Source organism: Halichoeres trimaculatus, unplaced genomic scaffold (genome assembly GCF_033239565.1).
Source record: "Halichoeres trimaculatus isolate MK-OKI-2021-1 unplaced genomic scaffold, fHalTri1.1 fHalTri1_scaffold_17, whole genome shotgun sequence".
NCBI lineage: Eukaryota > Metazoa > Chordata > Actinopteri > Labriformes > Labridae > Halichoeres > Halichoeres trimaculatus.
Window position 1 is genome coordinate 5,332,095 of NW_027437195.1, and position 15,550 is coordinate 5,347,644.

Here is a 15,550-nt window from a genome sequence, read left to right on the forward strand (position 1 = left end):
GTTCGGTTAATTGATTTATTGATTATCGTGACAGGCCTAGTTTTCAGGAGTTTACATAAAAGCTTGTCAGATGCTCTCTTGAATGCATCAGAGTTTGCACAGCCACATTATCTCAGCCACAGTCTGTACGTCTAGACAAGAAGATCCAGCAGATTAAGACAAATCTCAGGGTGCATACATTTCCCTTCACATGAGAACCATACACCAGCAAAAACACATCAAGACGTCACAGAGCAGCTTTGCTCCTCATCCAAACCGTCATATTATGAGGATAGATGAGTTTCACAGCACTTTATGTAAAGCTTAATCATCCTGCCAGATGAGGAAGCACACGTATGAAGTAGTGAGGTATCTGTGGACACACAGCTCTGCCTCATATTTTACATTCCTTTCTACATCCCTGCAAGGTGGATCTTGGACCAGCAGGTCTTTTCATATTTGTTAAAGCTATTATATAATGTGTGTTCAAGGTTCTGTGACGTATGTGTGTATTTACCAGTGTGTGTGTGTGTGTGTGTGTGTGTGTGTGTGTGTGTGTGTGTGTGTGTGTGTGTGTGTGTGTGTGTGAGTGTGTGTGTGAGTGTGTGTGAGTGTGTGGGTGGCAGGAGCTGAACTTTGAGTTTTTTGTCCTGTTTTTAATGAATGTTTTACAGCAGGCTGAGGGAATCCTCTCTGTTAAAGCAAAATAATGAGACAAATGATCTATCAGGCTGTTAGTTTAAAGGGGGCGGTTTTTGCAGCATGGCAGTATTTACAAAATCACCATATTGGTTGGAGCAGACTGAGCGAGTTTGCTGTTTGCCTAAACTTCACCGTAAGGCACTGATAGCACTAATAAAATGGCAGAGTGTAGGATACGTCCTTTTGTATTGGACCACGAGTCAGACCCGGACGGTTCTGCAGCTCAGGAGGAAGAAAATCCACCTCAACACAGATCATCTCAGGACGCTTCAGTGTGGTGAGTCAAACCGGTACTGTAACATGTATAGTTTATACGTGGAAATATAGGCAGACTTCAACAATAAACTATTTCTATAACAGGGCTCCATCCTGCTCCTTCACTTTTCTCTGTCTGTTTTATCCATCATGCTGAAAGTGTCGTCTAAAGATCGCCTCTACCGTCAGTTCCTCACTATGTTATTACCGCAGCATCATTGTGGTCCAGGTTCACAGTGCATGCAGTCAGAACAAGCATGCAAATATCACAGTCTCACAAGTATTACGAGGTCTGCTAAAACTACAGTGTTTTAACTGCTAATTCACCATGTAAAGCCGGGCTGCTCAGCAGAGCAGAGTCCCTGCATCCAGCTCTCAGTCAAGTTAGCCAGAGCTGGTAGGGAGCTTTATTTGTACTCAGCTCTTGGTGGGTGTATCCCTCGGTGGCGGTTGTGTGACTAACTGACATCACAGAGGAGGAGCTGCTTTATCAGATTACTCCAGTAAAAAGAAAGGATCCTCGTGTCGTCATGAAGGTCGAAATCTCGCGGCCAACTGGCAATGACCTATTTTCAGAGGCATCAAATCTCGTTCTAGGATATCAGAAAAAATACAATATCTCATTTTTTGAAAATTCAGGGGTTGAAAGGTCCTGTTTTCAAATTTATTACATTATATGTAAGTATTAAATCAGGGATCAGCATGATATGTCCCCTTTGAACCATACTTTTGCCTTGCAAGACGACCTTGGGTGTCATAAAAGACACCCACAAATAAAATGTTTTTACCATTATTATCATATGTACATCCTGGTTCAAAAAACTGTTTGGTCTGAAGACCAAATGTGATTTTTTTTTGGTGTAACTTGTAATTTTCTAAGTTATAAAACCTGAAGAGTTTTCCCTGTATAAGGACAGGGATGATTTGCCTGACAGGTGGGCACTCTGAAGCTGTCTGCAAAGAGGCTAAAGACCCTTTAACATCAAAACTAGCTGGACCAAGTTAAATAGAGTTAATGAGTTCAAGATACACTTTAGCTTTTATTTTTTCTACTCATTATCGTTAAAACAAGACAAAGAAGTTTGCAATCTTGCTTTCTTCCCTCTTTATCAAAGTTTATCTCTGCAAACCCAAGGGTCAGATCAGGACTATATATTGGCAGATATTCAACACTTCAAAAAAATAATATCAGGATTGATTTTTTTTTTTTTTTTGTGGTAGCAAGCTTGACATTTTCACCTGCCAATTTTACCAATTTCACTTCTGCTACTTTGCAACATTTCCCAACTTTCCCCATAAGATGTGAACTCCACACACTCACCATCTGATCTACTTATAAATCCTGATGCTGGTCCAGAAATTAATGACTCTGATGTATGCTCAGTTTTAGATGCTCTCCTCCATGTGGACAGACAGCGCTGAGAATATTCCTCAATCGTCCCAAACATTCTTTTTACCTGAATCTTGCTGCTCTATCTGAGCTGTTATCAAACATATACACTGATCCCTGTACTTATCAGTGATATGTCCAGATATCAGCTGACTTTATCAACAAAACAGTACATCTACAGCTCCCACATCTAAGCTAACGCACACACTACTGTCTGTAGGAACGTATGTGCTGTTTGAAGACAAGAGCTTTATCACTGGGGTCATATCTATCTTGGCAAGAACACAAAGAAGCATTTTCTCCTAAATGTCAAACTTTATCTGTCAGGATGTAAACCTACAAAGGGATCTGAGATGAGAGAAAACAAAGAGGGAAATGAGAAGAAATGTGGTTACAGTTGAATCTCTGATACAAAAAGAACCAAAGATTTGAAGAAATAAACATGTGAGTGTTGATCATTTTCTCAGTCCAGACGAACGAACACCAGACGAAAGCTCAAATAAAGAGTGACATTCCCAGAACACTGAGGGCTGCACACCGGGAAGCCGCCAGGTCTTCGTCACTGGAGTGGAGCAAAAACCAAAAAAAGGCTACAGAGAGACCCGATCGTCTCACCAGAGGTGGTGCGGAGCAGGGAGACTGGCTTGTTTTGCTGAAAAAAAAATTGGCCGGGGCCACCGTCCCCAGTGCCTTATAAGGCAGTGTTTCTATCCAGCTAGCACATGGAAGCCAGGACCACTGCTGCTGCTGCTGCTGCCTGAGAGCAACACAACTGCTCTCCGGAGACAGAGACGACACTCAGGTTGACTATCAGGAGAGAAACAGAACAAGACATGCAGGGGTTATCCCAAGCTCCCCTAAAGAGGCTCACAAAAAGGAGAGGGGGAGGGGGGGGGGTTATAAGATAAAAAGAATGGAGAGGAACAGAGGGAGAGGAAGACAGGAGGTGCTGGGTGAGAAGAAGAGTGGTAAACATAAGGTGGGAGGTCTGTGGACGAAACACGGAGAACAGAACAAACAGAGAACATGTGAATGGAGATGGATGAGACAAACACAGATAAAGGAGGGAGGGGGTTAGACAATGACCAGCTCTTACAGTGGGCCATCAGCAACACGCGATTCTGTCATTCACTCCAATGTTTATCACTAAATATGATTTGAAAAGACTTCCTGTTTGAGGAGTATCTGGATACTTTATAGAGGTGTGAAAAAATACAGATGCGGCAATACATCGTGATACTTTGACCTGTGATAAAACACCGATATTTCAACTCTTGATATCATTATTTTTTGTTAAAATAAAAATTCATATTTTAGGTGAGTTGGAAGTATCAGTATCAATCTTCTGCACCTCCACTGCAGTAGATGGCGCTAAAGAGCTACACTGCTGTATGTTGCCCATTAAAGTGATACTCCGGGATGGAACAAGTTGGGTCCTATCACAAGGTTCAGGGCAGAAATTACCCCTACAGCAGTGTTTTTGTGCAGCAGAAGCCCAGGGCGCTCGCACCAAACACCCCCTCCCTGCTCCTCTGCCGGTTTCCTCTGCACTCAGACGGGGCTAGGGATGGGTAACTTTCACACCTGAAACAATATGCCACCAAAGCCCGGTACCTGGCTATCGGTACCGGTACTCAACGGTACCAATTTTCGGTACTTTCTTGTGTTTATGTGGTAGAGAATATCAATTTGTTTACTAATGAAATATAAAAACACTTCAGTTTAACATATTTATTCTTCAATATATAACCTTGCAATGCTGTGTTCATGCCCAGCGTGGAAAATTGCCTACTCCTATTTCCTCTATTTCCTCACAGTCACAAGGATGTGTTTAGGTACCTAAACATGGTACCTTTTGGTTTTACCTGAGTCGATACTCGGTACTTTTGAGAGAATTTGGTCGGTACCTATAAAAGTACCTAATTCGGTACCCATCCCTAGACGGGGCCATATTTTACTTGACCAAAAACACAAATAAACAGACTCCCACCGAAAAAATTGGATATTGGTCTGCATTCACGCTTTATTTAGAGAATTTTCAGCACGTTACTTTCACACAAAAACACCGCTAAATAAGGCTCTAGTTCTCATTGTGTCTCTTCGTCCTAGCAGACTACCTTCTTTTGTTTATATCTGGCACGCTGCACGCTGCACGCTGCACGCTGCACGCTGCACGCTGCACGCTGCACGCTGCACGCTGCACGCTGCACGCTGCACGTGCGGACTGATACGCTAAGTGGCGAGCGCCTCGTAGCCAGCTGTGGCTCTGCAGCGGAGGTAGCACCGTTTTACGACACGATGAGAACTAGAGCCTTATTTAACGATGTTTTTGTGTGAAAGTAACGCACTGAAAATTCTCTAAATAAAGCGTGAATGCAGATTGATATCAGATTTTTTTGGTGGGAGTCCGTTTATTTGTGTTTTTGGTCAAGCAAAATATGGCCCCATCTGAGTGCAGAGGAAACCGGCTGACGAGCAGGGAGGGGGTGTTTGGTGTGAGCGCTCTGGGCTTCTGCTGCACAAAATCACTGCTGTAGGGGTAATTTCTGCCCTAAACCTTGTGATAGGACCCAACTTGTTCCATCGCGGAATATCACTTCAAGGGACAAACTTGACACAATTTGTTTTCAAGTTTGGTGAATGTATGACATCTGACTTGGAAAAGTTGTTTTCAATTAAATAGTTAACTGTGTAAGATATCCAAATATATCACAATATTGTGATATCGTGATAATATTGTCTTGTGAGGTTCTCGCCAATACACATCTCTAATATCGAATGCTAACAAGCAGTGCTTTTACACAACAGAGTCACATTTTAACTGTTGAGTCGATCCCGGGTCTAAAAACTCTGCTTTATCGCCATTTATAAGGAGTCAGATGAAGCTCAAGCTGTGCTCCAAACATCACTTATTCTTCTTGCATTGTGCAGTTTTATCTCTGTTAACTTCCACTGGACACTCCAAGCTGAGCTTCCACAAACGTAGCTAAGCTTGTTGTTTAATCAGAGCAGAATAAACATCAGAAGTCGTGCTCTGCAGAAACAGATCAATACAGATCAAGTCGAAATCAGCGTCTCTCTGTTCAGTGGAGGGCTGACTGAACTTCATTTTATAACTTACAAAGTGTTTTAACAGATTCCTCGTTTGGAAGACGATCTTTCAGTCCTATCGCTGCCATGTTGTATTTTTTTTAATATTTAGAGGGTAAAGTAGGCGAGTCTCCCAGCAGTGGAAAAAACGACACGCAAGCTGACTGTTGTCTCTATTTTGGATGTATGATCTATCCATACACTAAAAAAAAAATCCATAACATGTCATCCCATTTGACGCACAACTTGTCCCGATCTCTTGATGAGTTTATTTTTTGTCAACAAGCCCTGTACTACGCAAACTCATCAAATGCATGAAATATAAAAGTGCCCAGAAGAATGTTGTGCTTAAAGTCTGTCTGTGATACTCGGTCTGAGACAGCTACAGCCACAGTTTGAATACCTGCAGTGTGTTTAACAAGCCAGAGCCGCAGAGAGAAGCAGAGCCAGAGAAAGGAGATAAGAGTGAAAAGTGAAAGGGGAAAGTGCAGTCATTCACAGGGACCATGAGCCCCATATATAGCTTTCCAACTATTTACTCAATGAGGTAATTTCCTTTAGGTCGCATGAAAGCCAACTTGCGCAGCTTGAAATCAAGTGTCCATACTTTTCTTTATCTTAAAAAATACCCTGGCTGCTTGGCTCAGCTACCTCTGCCTAGGCTTCAAGCTGCCAAGTTGAGTCCAGTACTTCAGTCAGCAGGGCTGCGCTGCCAAGTAACGATCGCTGAACGTTGTGTCAGGAGGAAGGCTGCTGAGGCCTAGGGTTACATCTGATTGAATGCTGATTTGAGCAATAAAGTGATTAAGAGTTTTTACAGCCACAGAGTTCAGCCTGACTGGCATGGGAAAATCAGAGTGACATGATACTAACTGACAAGGGAGGAACAGTCACCTACAGCAGCTTAAAAAGGTAAAACAGAGGGCAGGTAACTAACACAATAAGTCTGTGATAATTTTATACTTTCAACTAATGGCTCATCAAGGGTAACCAAGGTAATCAAACACTGCTGTGGTTAGCACTGGACAACAGATGCCGTGAGGGTTCAGTGTCTGGCGCTTAGATAAAACATGAACGAAACCTCAGTGATGTCACCCATCTTTTCCTGAAGCCGTGTTTTGAATCATATTTCTGCGGGTCGTCATATTGAAAATGCTGGCTCAACCTAACGTCCTGTCGGCCAAACTGCAGGCGAAAAGTTGGAGTTGAGGCGGGACTTTAGCCTCTGTGCTAGCAGCAACAGCTTGCTGCTGGCCAGGTAAGTCATCCATGCTTCCAGTTATATCAAATATGCTGCTGAACAGGGGCATGCACAGATTTTTTGAAGAGAACAGCAAAAAGAAAATCAAGGAGGCACTTTGGTGCTTATTTTGACTCCCAAGTGAGTACTTGAGCACTTGTTTTGGCTCCTGAGAGAGCACTTTAACATATATTTAGGCTCTCAATAGTGCACTTGTTTTGGCTCTCAAAAGGACACATCACTGTACCCCTACTCTACACCCCTGTAGGGATGGGTACCTTTCACATTTGAAATGATACGGTACCGATGCCCGGTACCTGGCAATTGGTACTGGTACTCAACAGTACCAATTATCGGTACTTTTTTGTGTTTATGTGGTAAAAAATATCAATTTATTTAATTTTTTTTTTTTTAAACTAAACATTTTATTTCGTAACCTTGCAATGCTGTGTTTATGTCCACTATGGAAAATCTCCTACTCTTCCACTCCCTCACAGTCACAAGGACGCATTGAGGTACCTAAACATGGTACCTTTTGATTTTAGATGAATTGGTACCTGGTACTTTTGACAGAATTCGGGCGGTACCTATAAAAGTACCTAATTCGGTATCCATCCCTACACCCTTGTCACTCCTTAGGGATAGGTACCTTTCACATTTAAAACGACACGGTACTGATGCCCAGTACCCGGCAATCTATACCAGCACTTAACAGTACCTATTTTTGGAACTTTTTTTGTGTTTTTGTGGTAAAATATCAATTTGTTTAATAAGGACATCTCACAACTTTTCAATTTAACATATTAATTCTTTAACATATAACCTTGTAATGCTGTGTTCATGTCTAGTATTGAAAATTACCTACTCCTCCACTCCCTCAAAGTCAAATGGACACATTTAACAAAAGGTACCTAAACATGGTACCTTTTGGTTTCCTGTGAATTGGTTGGTATTCAGTTGGTACCTATAAAAGTATCTAATTCGGTGGCCATCCATTTCACTGCGACTGAGTTTTAAAAACATTACAGTTCCTGTACCATCTGGAAGAAGATACTTATGAGTTACTACGCCCAAAGTCTACTATTAAAACAGACCGTTTCTTTTTGCTTTAAAAATGGAGTTTTGAGAATGGCTGTGCACCTTGAGGAGCTTTTGCAGCCAAGAAGAAAACTGCAGTTTGTAGGACTAATGCATTAGCTCTATCCCTCAAGTCCCAAGATTGCTGCTTTGTCTTGCTCAAGGACACTTTGGCATGTGACTGTGGGAGTTAGGATCAAGCATCCAACCTGATAATCAAGAGACGATTCCCCCTCTGGGCCACAAAGTTTTATACAACTTGAAACAACAATTATAGGACTTTCCTGAGTATTGTGTTCAGTTTGAGAGAAACACAGATGACAAACAGCCAAAATATTCTCCATCCAACCATCTAAAGGTTTTGCTTTCTTTACAGAAGAGTCACTGGGTTTACTGGACAGATGCAGCGAATTCCTCCCTGTCAGCTGTCCACATCCTCAGGGCACTCAGCTCACTGCCTCTTGGCAGGTCCTGCACAGCTTCTTACTTCAAGTTGGCTGAAAGTACAAGCCCAATCTCTCTGACTTTTACCAAACTGTTATTGAGAAGATTATATAATAGTTGATAAAGCAACTTCCCCTGTCTTTTTCCTGTTGCTATGGCACAACAGCCATGGATTTGTGATTCACTGTTTACTGAATATGAGCCTGTGAGCAATTATTGAGGCACTTCAAGTATGCTTTTTTTATTCCACCTGCAAAAAAGGACATTTCTGAGCCATTACTGTTTGAGTGTGTTCGTGAGTGAGTGTGTGTTGGAATCCCAACCTGAACGGCAAAACTTCTTGATCCCTGGGACAGCACCGCGGCTGCTAAAAATGGAAAACTGCAGCCTGTTCTCTCCCACGCATGCTTCCCACTCAACTTTTGTCTCAAACACTCAACACCTCTATCTCTCCAGCTCGCGTGCAGGAAGTACACACCACCGGTGTTTGAGAAAGTATTCCACCCAATGTTTTAAGGGAAGAGGGACTAGACCAGGAGTGCCTCAAGTAAAGAGAAGGGGGACAGAGGAGGGTATGTACAGGGGGGCCCTGAGTAGGATGGGGCCCATTAAAAGGGGGTGAGGTGATGCTTTTTAAGACAGACCCGACAGCGTGTTTGCCCTCTGTCACGTCCAGTTAGGGGGCCCAGATATTCAAACACTGCCACTAAAACTGATGTACTTTTTACAGCTTAAGCAGGAGCTGTGACTCAGTGCCTGTGAGGGTTTGAAAGCCCTGTCCATATCTGGAAATCTGAATTTGCTCATCTTTACGTTCAAAATGCTTATTTCAAGTTTGCTCATAACACCAGGATCTATTTCCAGAAGACAGAGAGAGCCAGGAGATCTCTCTTTTCAGACGTCAGACTTGTGTCACTATGCACAGGATTTTTCCACTGTCTACTGCAACTTTAAGTCATAGCACGGCTCATCAGGAGCATCTGTAGAAGAGGCAGACGTCTGGAGCTGTTCACAAAACTTAAGATTTAATGCCTCAACTCTGATGTCAGCTGCAGTGTTACTGTGAGGGTGAAGTCAGGTAACTATATGCTCCAAAAGGAAGGTCAGATGTCTGATGTTTTTCCCTCTACTGGGCCAGATATTTGGCAACAGATTGTAATGGAAATTTAGAGATACTCGAGTCTGACTTTGTACAGTCCGACATGCATTAAACATTCTGCTCCATCTGTGACTTTATAATCAGACAAAATCAGATTACACCATTTATGAGGCTAAAATAGTGTTTGAAATCCTGAATGATGACAGTCATACAGGGCTGTATAAATACAAGGTGACTGTAGTGTTCAAATGTAAACCCAGACACCAGAGTGTGTGGCTTCACAACTAAAAAATCTATGACAAATCTCACAGCCTCTGATGGCCGGAAAAATCCATGAGATTAAAACTTTCTGGGGCTTGAAAGCTCGAAGCAGTCTGATTCACTGCTCAAACTGAGTCGTCTTTTTAGATAAATACAGCTGTCGAATCTGAATCTAACCAAAATGCTAATCTAAAACATGTCAAGAGGAACCACAATGACGCTGTATGCAAATACTGATGTCAATTTTGGTTTTGAGTTTCTGGGAAGACTGGTGCTGTGTTTACTGTTTTTCAGGCGATTTTGTTGTCAGAAACTAACTAGAGCCGATTATTCGGTCGGGCCGATTAATCAGGCCGATTAATCAGGCCGATTAATCAGGCCGATTAATCAGTCCGATTAATCGGGCCGATTATGCCTGTCACCGATTAATCGACATTGGCCAAAATGTTGCAGATTATAAAAATTTTTGCTCCATGGAGATTCTGTCACTCCTGTTCCTGTGTGTCTGTGTGTTTGGCTGCACACTGCCCGAGTGCCCGCCCCCTCCGTCCACCATTATCTGATGTAAGTAACTATAGAACAGCGTTTAAACATCGTGTTAGTTGCTTTTTGTTAGATAAACAGAGATAAATGGTACTGTTAATTCACATGTCCACCATTATGTAATGTAAGACTATGATTCAGCGTTTTAACATCGTGTAAATTTCTCATTGTGTATTTACATTTTTATTTTTTTTATACTTACTGTGTTTAAAGTTCCACTTACTTATTTAAGGTGTTTACATTTTGACTTCTTTATTTATCATTGTGTTTATTTATCATTCTGTGACAGTTTTATAATTAAAGTTCCTTGTTTTAATTTAATAGTGTTCTGTCTCTGTCTTGAACCATATGGGTATTATAATGATTTTTTTATAATGATTATAAACAGTATATCCTGTGTATATCAATGAATTTATTATACATATCAGCTGATATATAGGATATCGCCTTTTTTTTGCCCCCCAGTATCATTATCGGCATTGGCCCCAAAAATCCCATATCGGTTGGGCTCTAAAACTAACATCCAGAAACCTTGGTGCTGACTTGACAACATCTCTGCCACAACCTATGAACAGAAAGACCAGAGTAGGACTTTTGGCCCTGACATATTAGTCTCCACAAACCCACCATGAGAGCCATTCTCTTCTAGTTAATCCTAATCTGCAGACACGCTTGACAGAGCCCCAAACTGCACTGTCTGCACTCAGTCTTAACTATTAATCAGGCCTGTCTACAGTATGTCGACCATGAGGCTCTCCCTTTGACTGCCTGTAGATGAGGAAGCATGGGAAACTTCATCACAGGACAGAACAAACACTGTGTTGCCTCATAACCAAAGCAGATGAGACAGATTATTGGGGAAAATAAGGGAGCAGCATCTGGCTTCAGTAAAAACAATGCTAACAGTAGCAGGTTACACCACCAGAGGTGAGTGAGGAGGATAAAGACAAGATAAATGTCAATAACGTTACCTAACAATGTGCATACGTGTCTAGTGTTTCAGAGGATAGTCAACATGGCATCATTAATAAGTGATGAGGTGTATCCCACTTGACTTACCAGCAAACTTTCCAGGTTTATGGCAGATCTGGGGTCCCTGATCATGTCCTCCAGCTTCTTCAGCCGGGTTTCCATCCTCCTCTCAGCGCCCAGCGACATGACTGCAGCCTCGGTGCCTCAAAGTTCAACAAATTAAACAGAGGTTTTCCCCAAAGTGGTGGAGTTTTACATGTGAAACCTCTTTGTTCCCTGGCTAATGGCCGTGGGCCTAGTGGGGCAGCCTTGGGCTCTCAGCCCACCCAAATAGCTTCCAACAGGAATAGTGTGCACAATGAAGAGAAAATATTCCCAAAGCAAAGACTCCCCGCGTCCCAAAAACTTGGCCAAGTGAGCGGGGCCTTCAGTTAAGGAGACGAGAGGCTGTGAGCTAGTAAAAAACAATGTTACACTCGGTTTATCACCTCTTCCTCACTAAAGGATGCATTTTTCTAACTCGGCGATAAAGTTTGAATGTGGAGATAGCAGCAACAGGCAGCAGCAGGGCGTTTTCTTTGCCCCCCTCTCCTCCCCTTCCCTTCCCTTTGGTTTTTCGGCCGTTTGGAAAAGCTTTGGGCTCGTCTTCAGGAGAAAAATAACTTGGTTTCACCCCATTCAAAAATGCTTGAAGCCCGTTAGTGCGGTAGTTTATCCTCAGTGCTGCCACAAGTCATCCGAAGGGGCGATAATGTCTCTTCTCCCGCGCTGAATTTTTAATAAGCACACACTCTCTTCCTGCATTTCTTCTCGCATTTTCGCATCTGTCCCCTCCGCCCCGTCCTGCTTTTTGGCTTCATTCACAAAAAGTTAGTCGTTCAATTCGTGGAGAAAAGTCTTCCAGCCGCTGAATTCTTCACGGTACATTCACATCTACACACCAACACACACTGGGTCTGGGAGCCACTCTCCTCCCCCTGACATCAACACATCAAGGACTCGGTTACCCATAAGCCACCTGTCCTTACCTCCTGCACCTTCAGCCCGCCTCATTGCTGGAATCTCTTGTTTTGACCCTTTCGGTACAACTTCCTATAAGTAGACTTTATTAGTTTTAAAGAAAATACACTGTAGCTTCCTGGGAAAAAAGTTCCTCAGCGGCTTATTTGTCCACTAAACATCCATGAAATGTTTTATGAATATCTATATCAATATGTCAAAGAAAAGTTTCTGTACTTTATAAAATCCTTGCAGTGGAATTGTGAGGGGAAATGTGCTTCTAGTGGTCTCAAATCATAAAACAGTATTTTCATATCACTCAGATTTTTAGATAACCAGACTTAAAAGGTCTGATGTATAACTTTAGCTGATATTATAATCAAGGGATGTGTTGTTTTCTGTCTCACACAACAGAGGGAGCAGTTGGGCCATGGATGAATCTTTTCCCTGTGCTCCAATTTTTAACCTATTAGAATTTAACCTATCTCAGCAATGTGGAGCTCTACTGCATTTTGGTATCAACTTGTTTACAGTACAGCAGTCAAACTATTTGCAATCTTTCAAAATATGGTGCATGTCTGCCCTTTCCTCCTGAATCTTCCTGCAGGAAGTGATGCATTTAGTATTTCTTTATTTGGTGTGTGGAGCAATAGCCACACTAGTGGAAATTTCAAACACAATAGCACCACCTACAGTATCATTAATCCATTCAATCCCACTTTTTTGACTTCTGGATTCTATTGAAGTGCTGGTTTGATTTGGGGTTGCTAAATTAAGTTTTGAAATAAAAGAATATGGGGGAAAAATAGAAAAGGTGATAAAATAGAATTATTATTACTCCTACTAATACAATTTACAATATCACTTAGCAGACAATTTTGCCCAAAGCAACTTACGACATTGAGCAGCTGGGGGGTATGGTACCTTGCTCAAGGGGATCTCAACAGTGTTAAGGAAATTGTGCAAACACCACATCAGCCCAATTCCCAATGTTAGTCCATGCTGGGACTTGAACCAGCATCTACATCCCTATGGACTGAGCTATTGTCACCCAAGTACTACTTCTACTACTACTACTACTACTGCTACTTTTAGTATTATTATCAAAAAAATAAAATAAATAATAATAATAATAATAATAATAATAATAATAATTATTATTATTATTATTATTATTATTATTATTATTATTATTATTATTATTATTATTATTATTATTATTATTATTATAAAGAAAAATATATACATATTATGTTCTTAGATTATATTCTAAGGAATTAATTGAATGCACTTATTTTGCAGGGAAAAATCTGGGATTGAATAGGTTAACTTCAAAAACTCAAGATTTTATCCAGTTTCTGTTCAAATTGTGGGTCAGATGTGAAATGTTATTTTGTGATGTCTGGTTTGAGCGTTTTTAACAATCATATTATCCTTTGCTATTATCTTTTAGTCATTTTTACCTATAATCTTCTCTTTTACTGTTTTATTCTTTCTTTTTTTACTGTGTTGGTTTAGTTTAGCATTTATCTTGTCTTATGTTCCCTTGGATTGTGTTCTTTTAAAGCCTTGTGGTCCATACTGATTATTAATGGGGCTTTGTTTCAACTGTACAAAACCAAATAAACATGTGTAAAACATGACTTGTGAAACACAATATACCTTTCATTATTACCTCCCCTAACCTCTTAGTGACGTAAAACCTGAGTCAAAGCCGGGAATTATTGCAGTGTCGCTAATAAATACAAGTCATATGAGTCATTGCCGTGTTTTTAGTCATTAACACAAAATAAAAATGATGTGAAAGATAGTTTCAGTCTCCTACTCCCTCAAAATTGAAATAGGAATGATGGCTGATGTTGGTGTTTGCGTATTTCAGAATTTCTCTTTGTGTCTGAAAATCTGTTTCCTTCATTAGCCCAACTTAAAATGATTATATTGATGAGAACACTTTGTAAGACACGCTATTCTAAATGTGCTTCCTTGGATTTTTCCATCAGTAAAAAGGTTTCACATTTCACAACAGTACTGAGTAACAATCCCCAGCATTTTTCTTCTGCTAAAAATCTCAGATTTCAAATCTGCTATGCAATGTTTTCACAATATTTTCTGTTTAACTTTATTTAATATTAAGACTGCTACTTAATCGGATAATTTTTTTTTTTTCATAAACTTGTATGCAGCTCTTAAATAAACCTCATAAAAAAATGAATGCCTTGTCCTTTCAACCACGGGGGTTAACACTTCCTTTAAGCCACAAGATGGAGCTCAAGACCATTAAATCTCCATTTCTACTGTGCAGAGCTTGAATATTTTTGCCAGCTATCCCTCCCTATAAACACACAAACAACTTATCAGGTAATTAGAATTGACTAATATACCGGCAACAGGTATTAACAAATCACCAAAAGTTTGTGTTCCTCATCATCATAACCAGTCACTGTATCAGCCTTTGCTGGTCATTTAATATAATTGTTTAAAGGGAGTGTTTCATTTTCAAGACCTTTATAAAGTGATTGACTAATTATACTTGGCCATCAATATGTCTTCATTAATTTATCTTTTCCAAATTTTCTACTGCATGTATTCAGGAATATTTAAAGAGTTCTACTAAAACCCAAGAAGTCAAACATGATTTGATATCATAAAAATGTGTGTAAAACATGATGGCTCAGGAGTTAATTGTTGATACCTTTTGAGCTCTTTGCACAGCTGTGTTTGACCAGTCTGTCTTATGATATGGATGTTGTTAAGAAGCTGTTATTGTTTTTATTCGATTCTCAAACGTTGCATAACAAGCTGTTGACTGATTGTTTTCTGCTCATTAAATTTGGTTCAAATTGTGCCCAAAGGGCAGCACTGGAGTCTCTCACTAATTAATGCTTTTGCACAGAACGATGAACATGAAGCTGTCTGTACTTCCAAACAGTGAACACATACTGACCAGTATGTAATGTTAATTTCTCTTACAGTTATAAAACTGAAATGAAATATAATCAAACATTTAATCCAAAACTTTTCCTTTTTATCAAGCTACACTTTCTTTTACTCAGTCGTGGCATAAAAGATTTTCTGTTGGATATGTTGAGTTAATGTGACACCTCTGAAAATCACATGCGAGTTATTAACTGTGATTTTCACAGCTTCTCCACTGATTTGCTCAAAATTACATAATGAAGTCAAGAAATCTCTGGTCACACAGTCTGAAGCAGAGAGTCTTTTACAGTTTTCTTTTTTATGCTTTGACTGTGAGGACAGGACATCTGCTATCTGCTGGAGCCAGCGGTCCTGATCAAACTGATCCAGTCTGAGGTCTGTAGCCTCTGTAAAACACATTGTTCTGACTGTACCCATGCAGGTCGCTTTCATGAGAATGAGCAGATACGACTCATGAGAAACAGAGTTGTGTGTGCCTTTTATTTATTTATCTTCATGAGCAATTCACTGAATAAAACAAATACTGTTACAACACAAAAAAAGAAAAGAAAAAAAATCCCAA

General features: G+C 40.5%; 1 protein-coding gene across 1 annotated transcript in view; it reads right to left on the reverse strand.

Moving 5' to 3' along the window:
• The window catches only part of rock2a (rho-associated, coiled-coil containing protein kinase 2a), a 65,457-nt gene extending 53,394 nt beyond the window's left edge, over positions 1-12,063 (reverse strand). Inside the window, exon 1 of the mRNA XM_074691527.1 lies at positions 11,140-12,063. Within this exon, the coding sequence (XP_074547628.1) occupies positions 11,140-11,238 (99 nt within the window). The 5' untranslated portion in view covers positions 11,239-12,063. The remainder of the gene's footprint in view (positions 1-11,139) is intronic.
• Between the last annotated feature and the right edge of the window lie 3,487 nt (positions 12,064-15,550).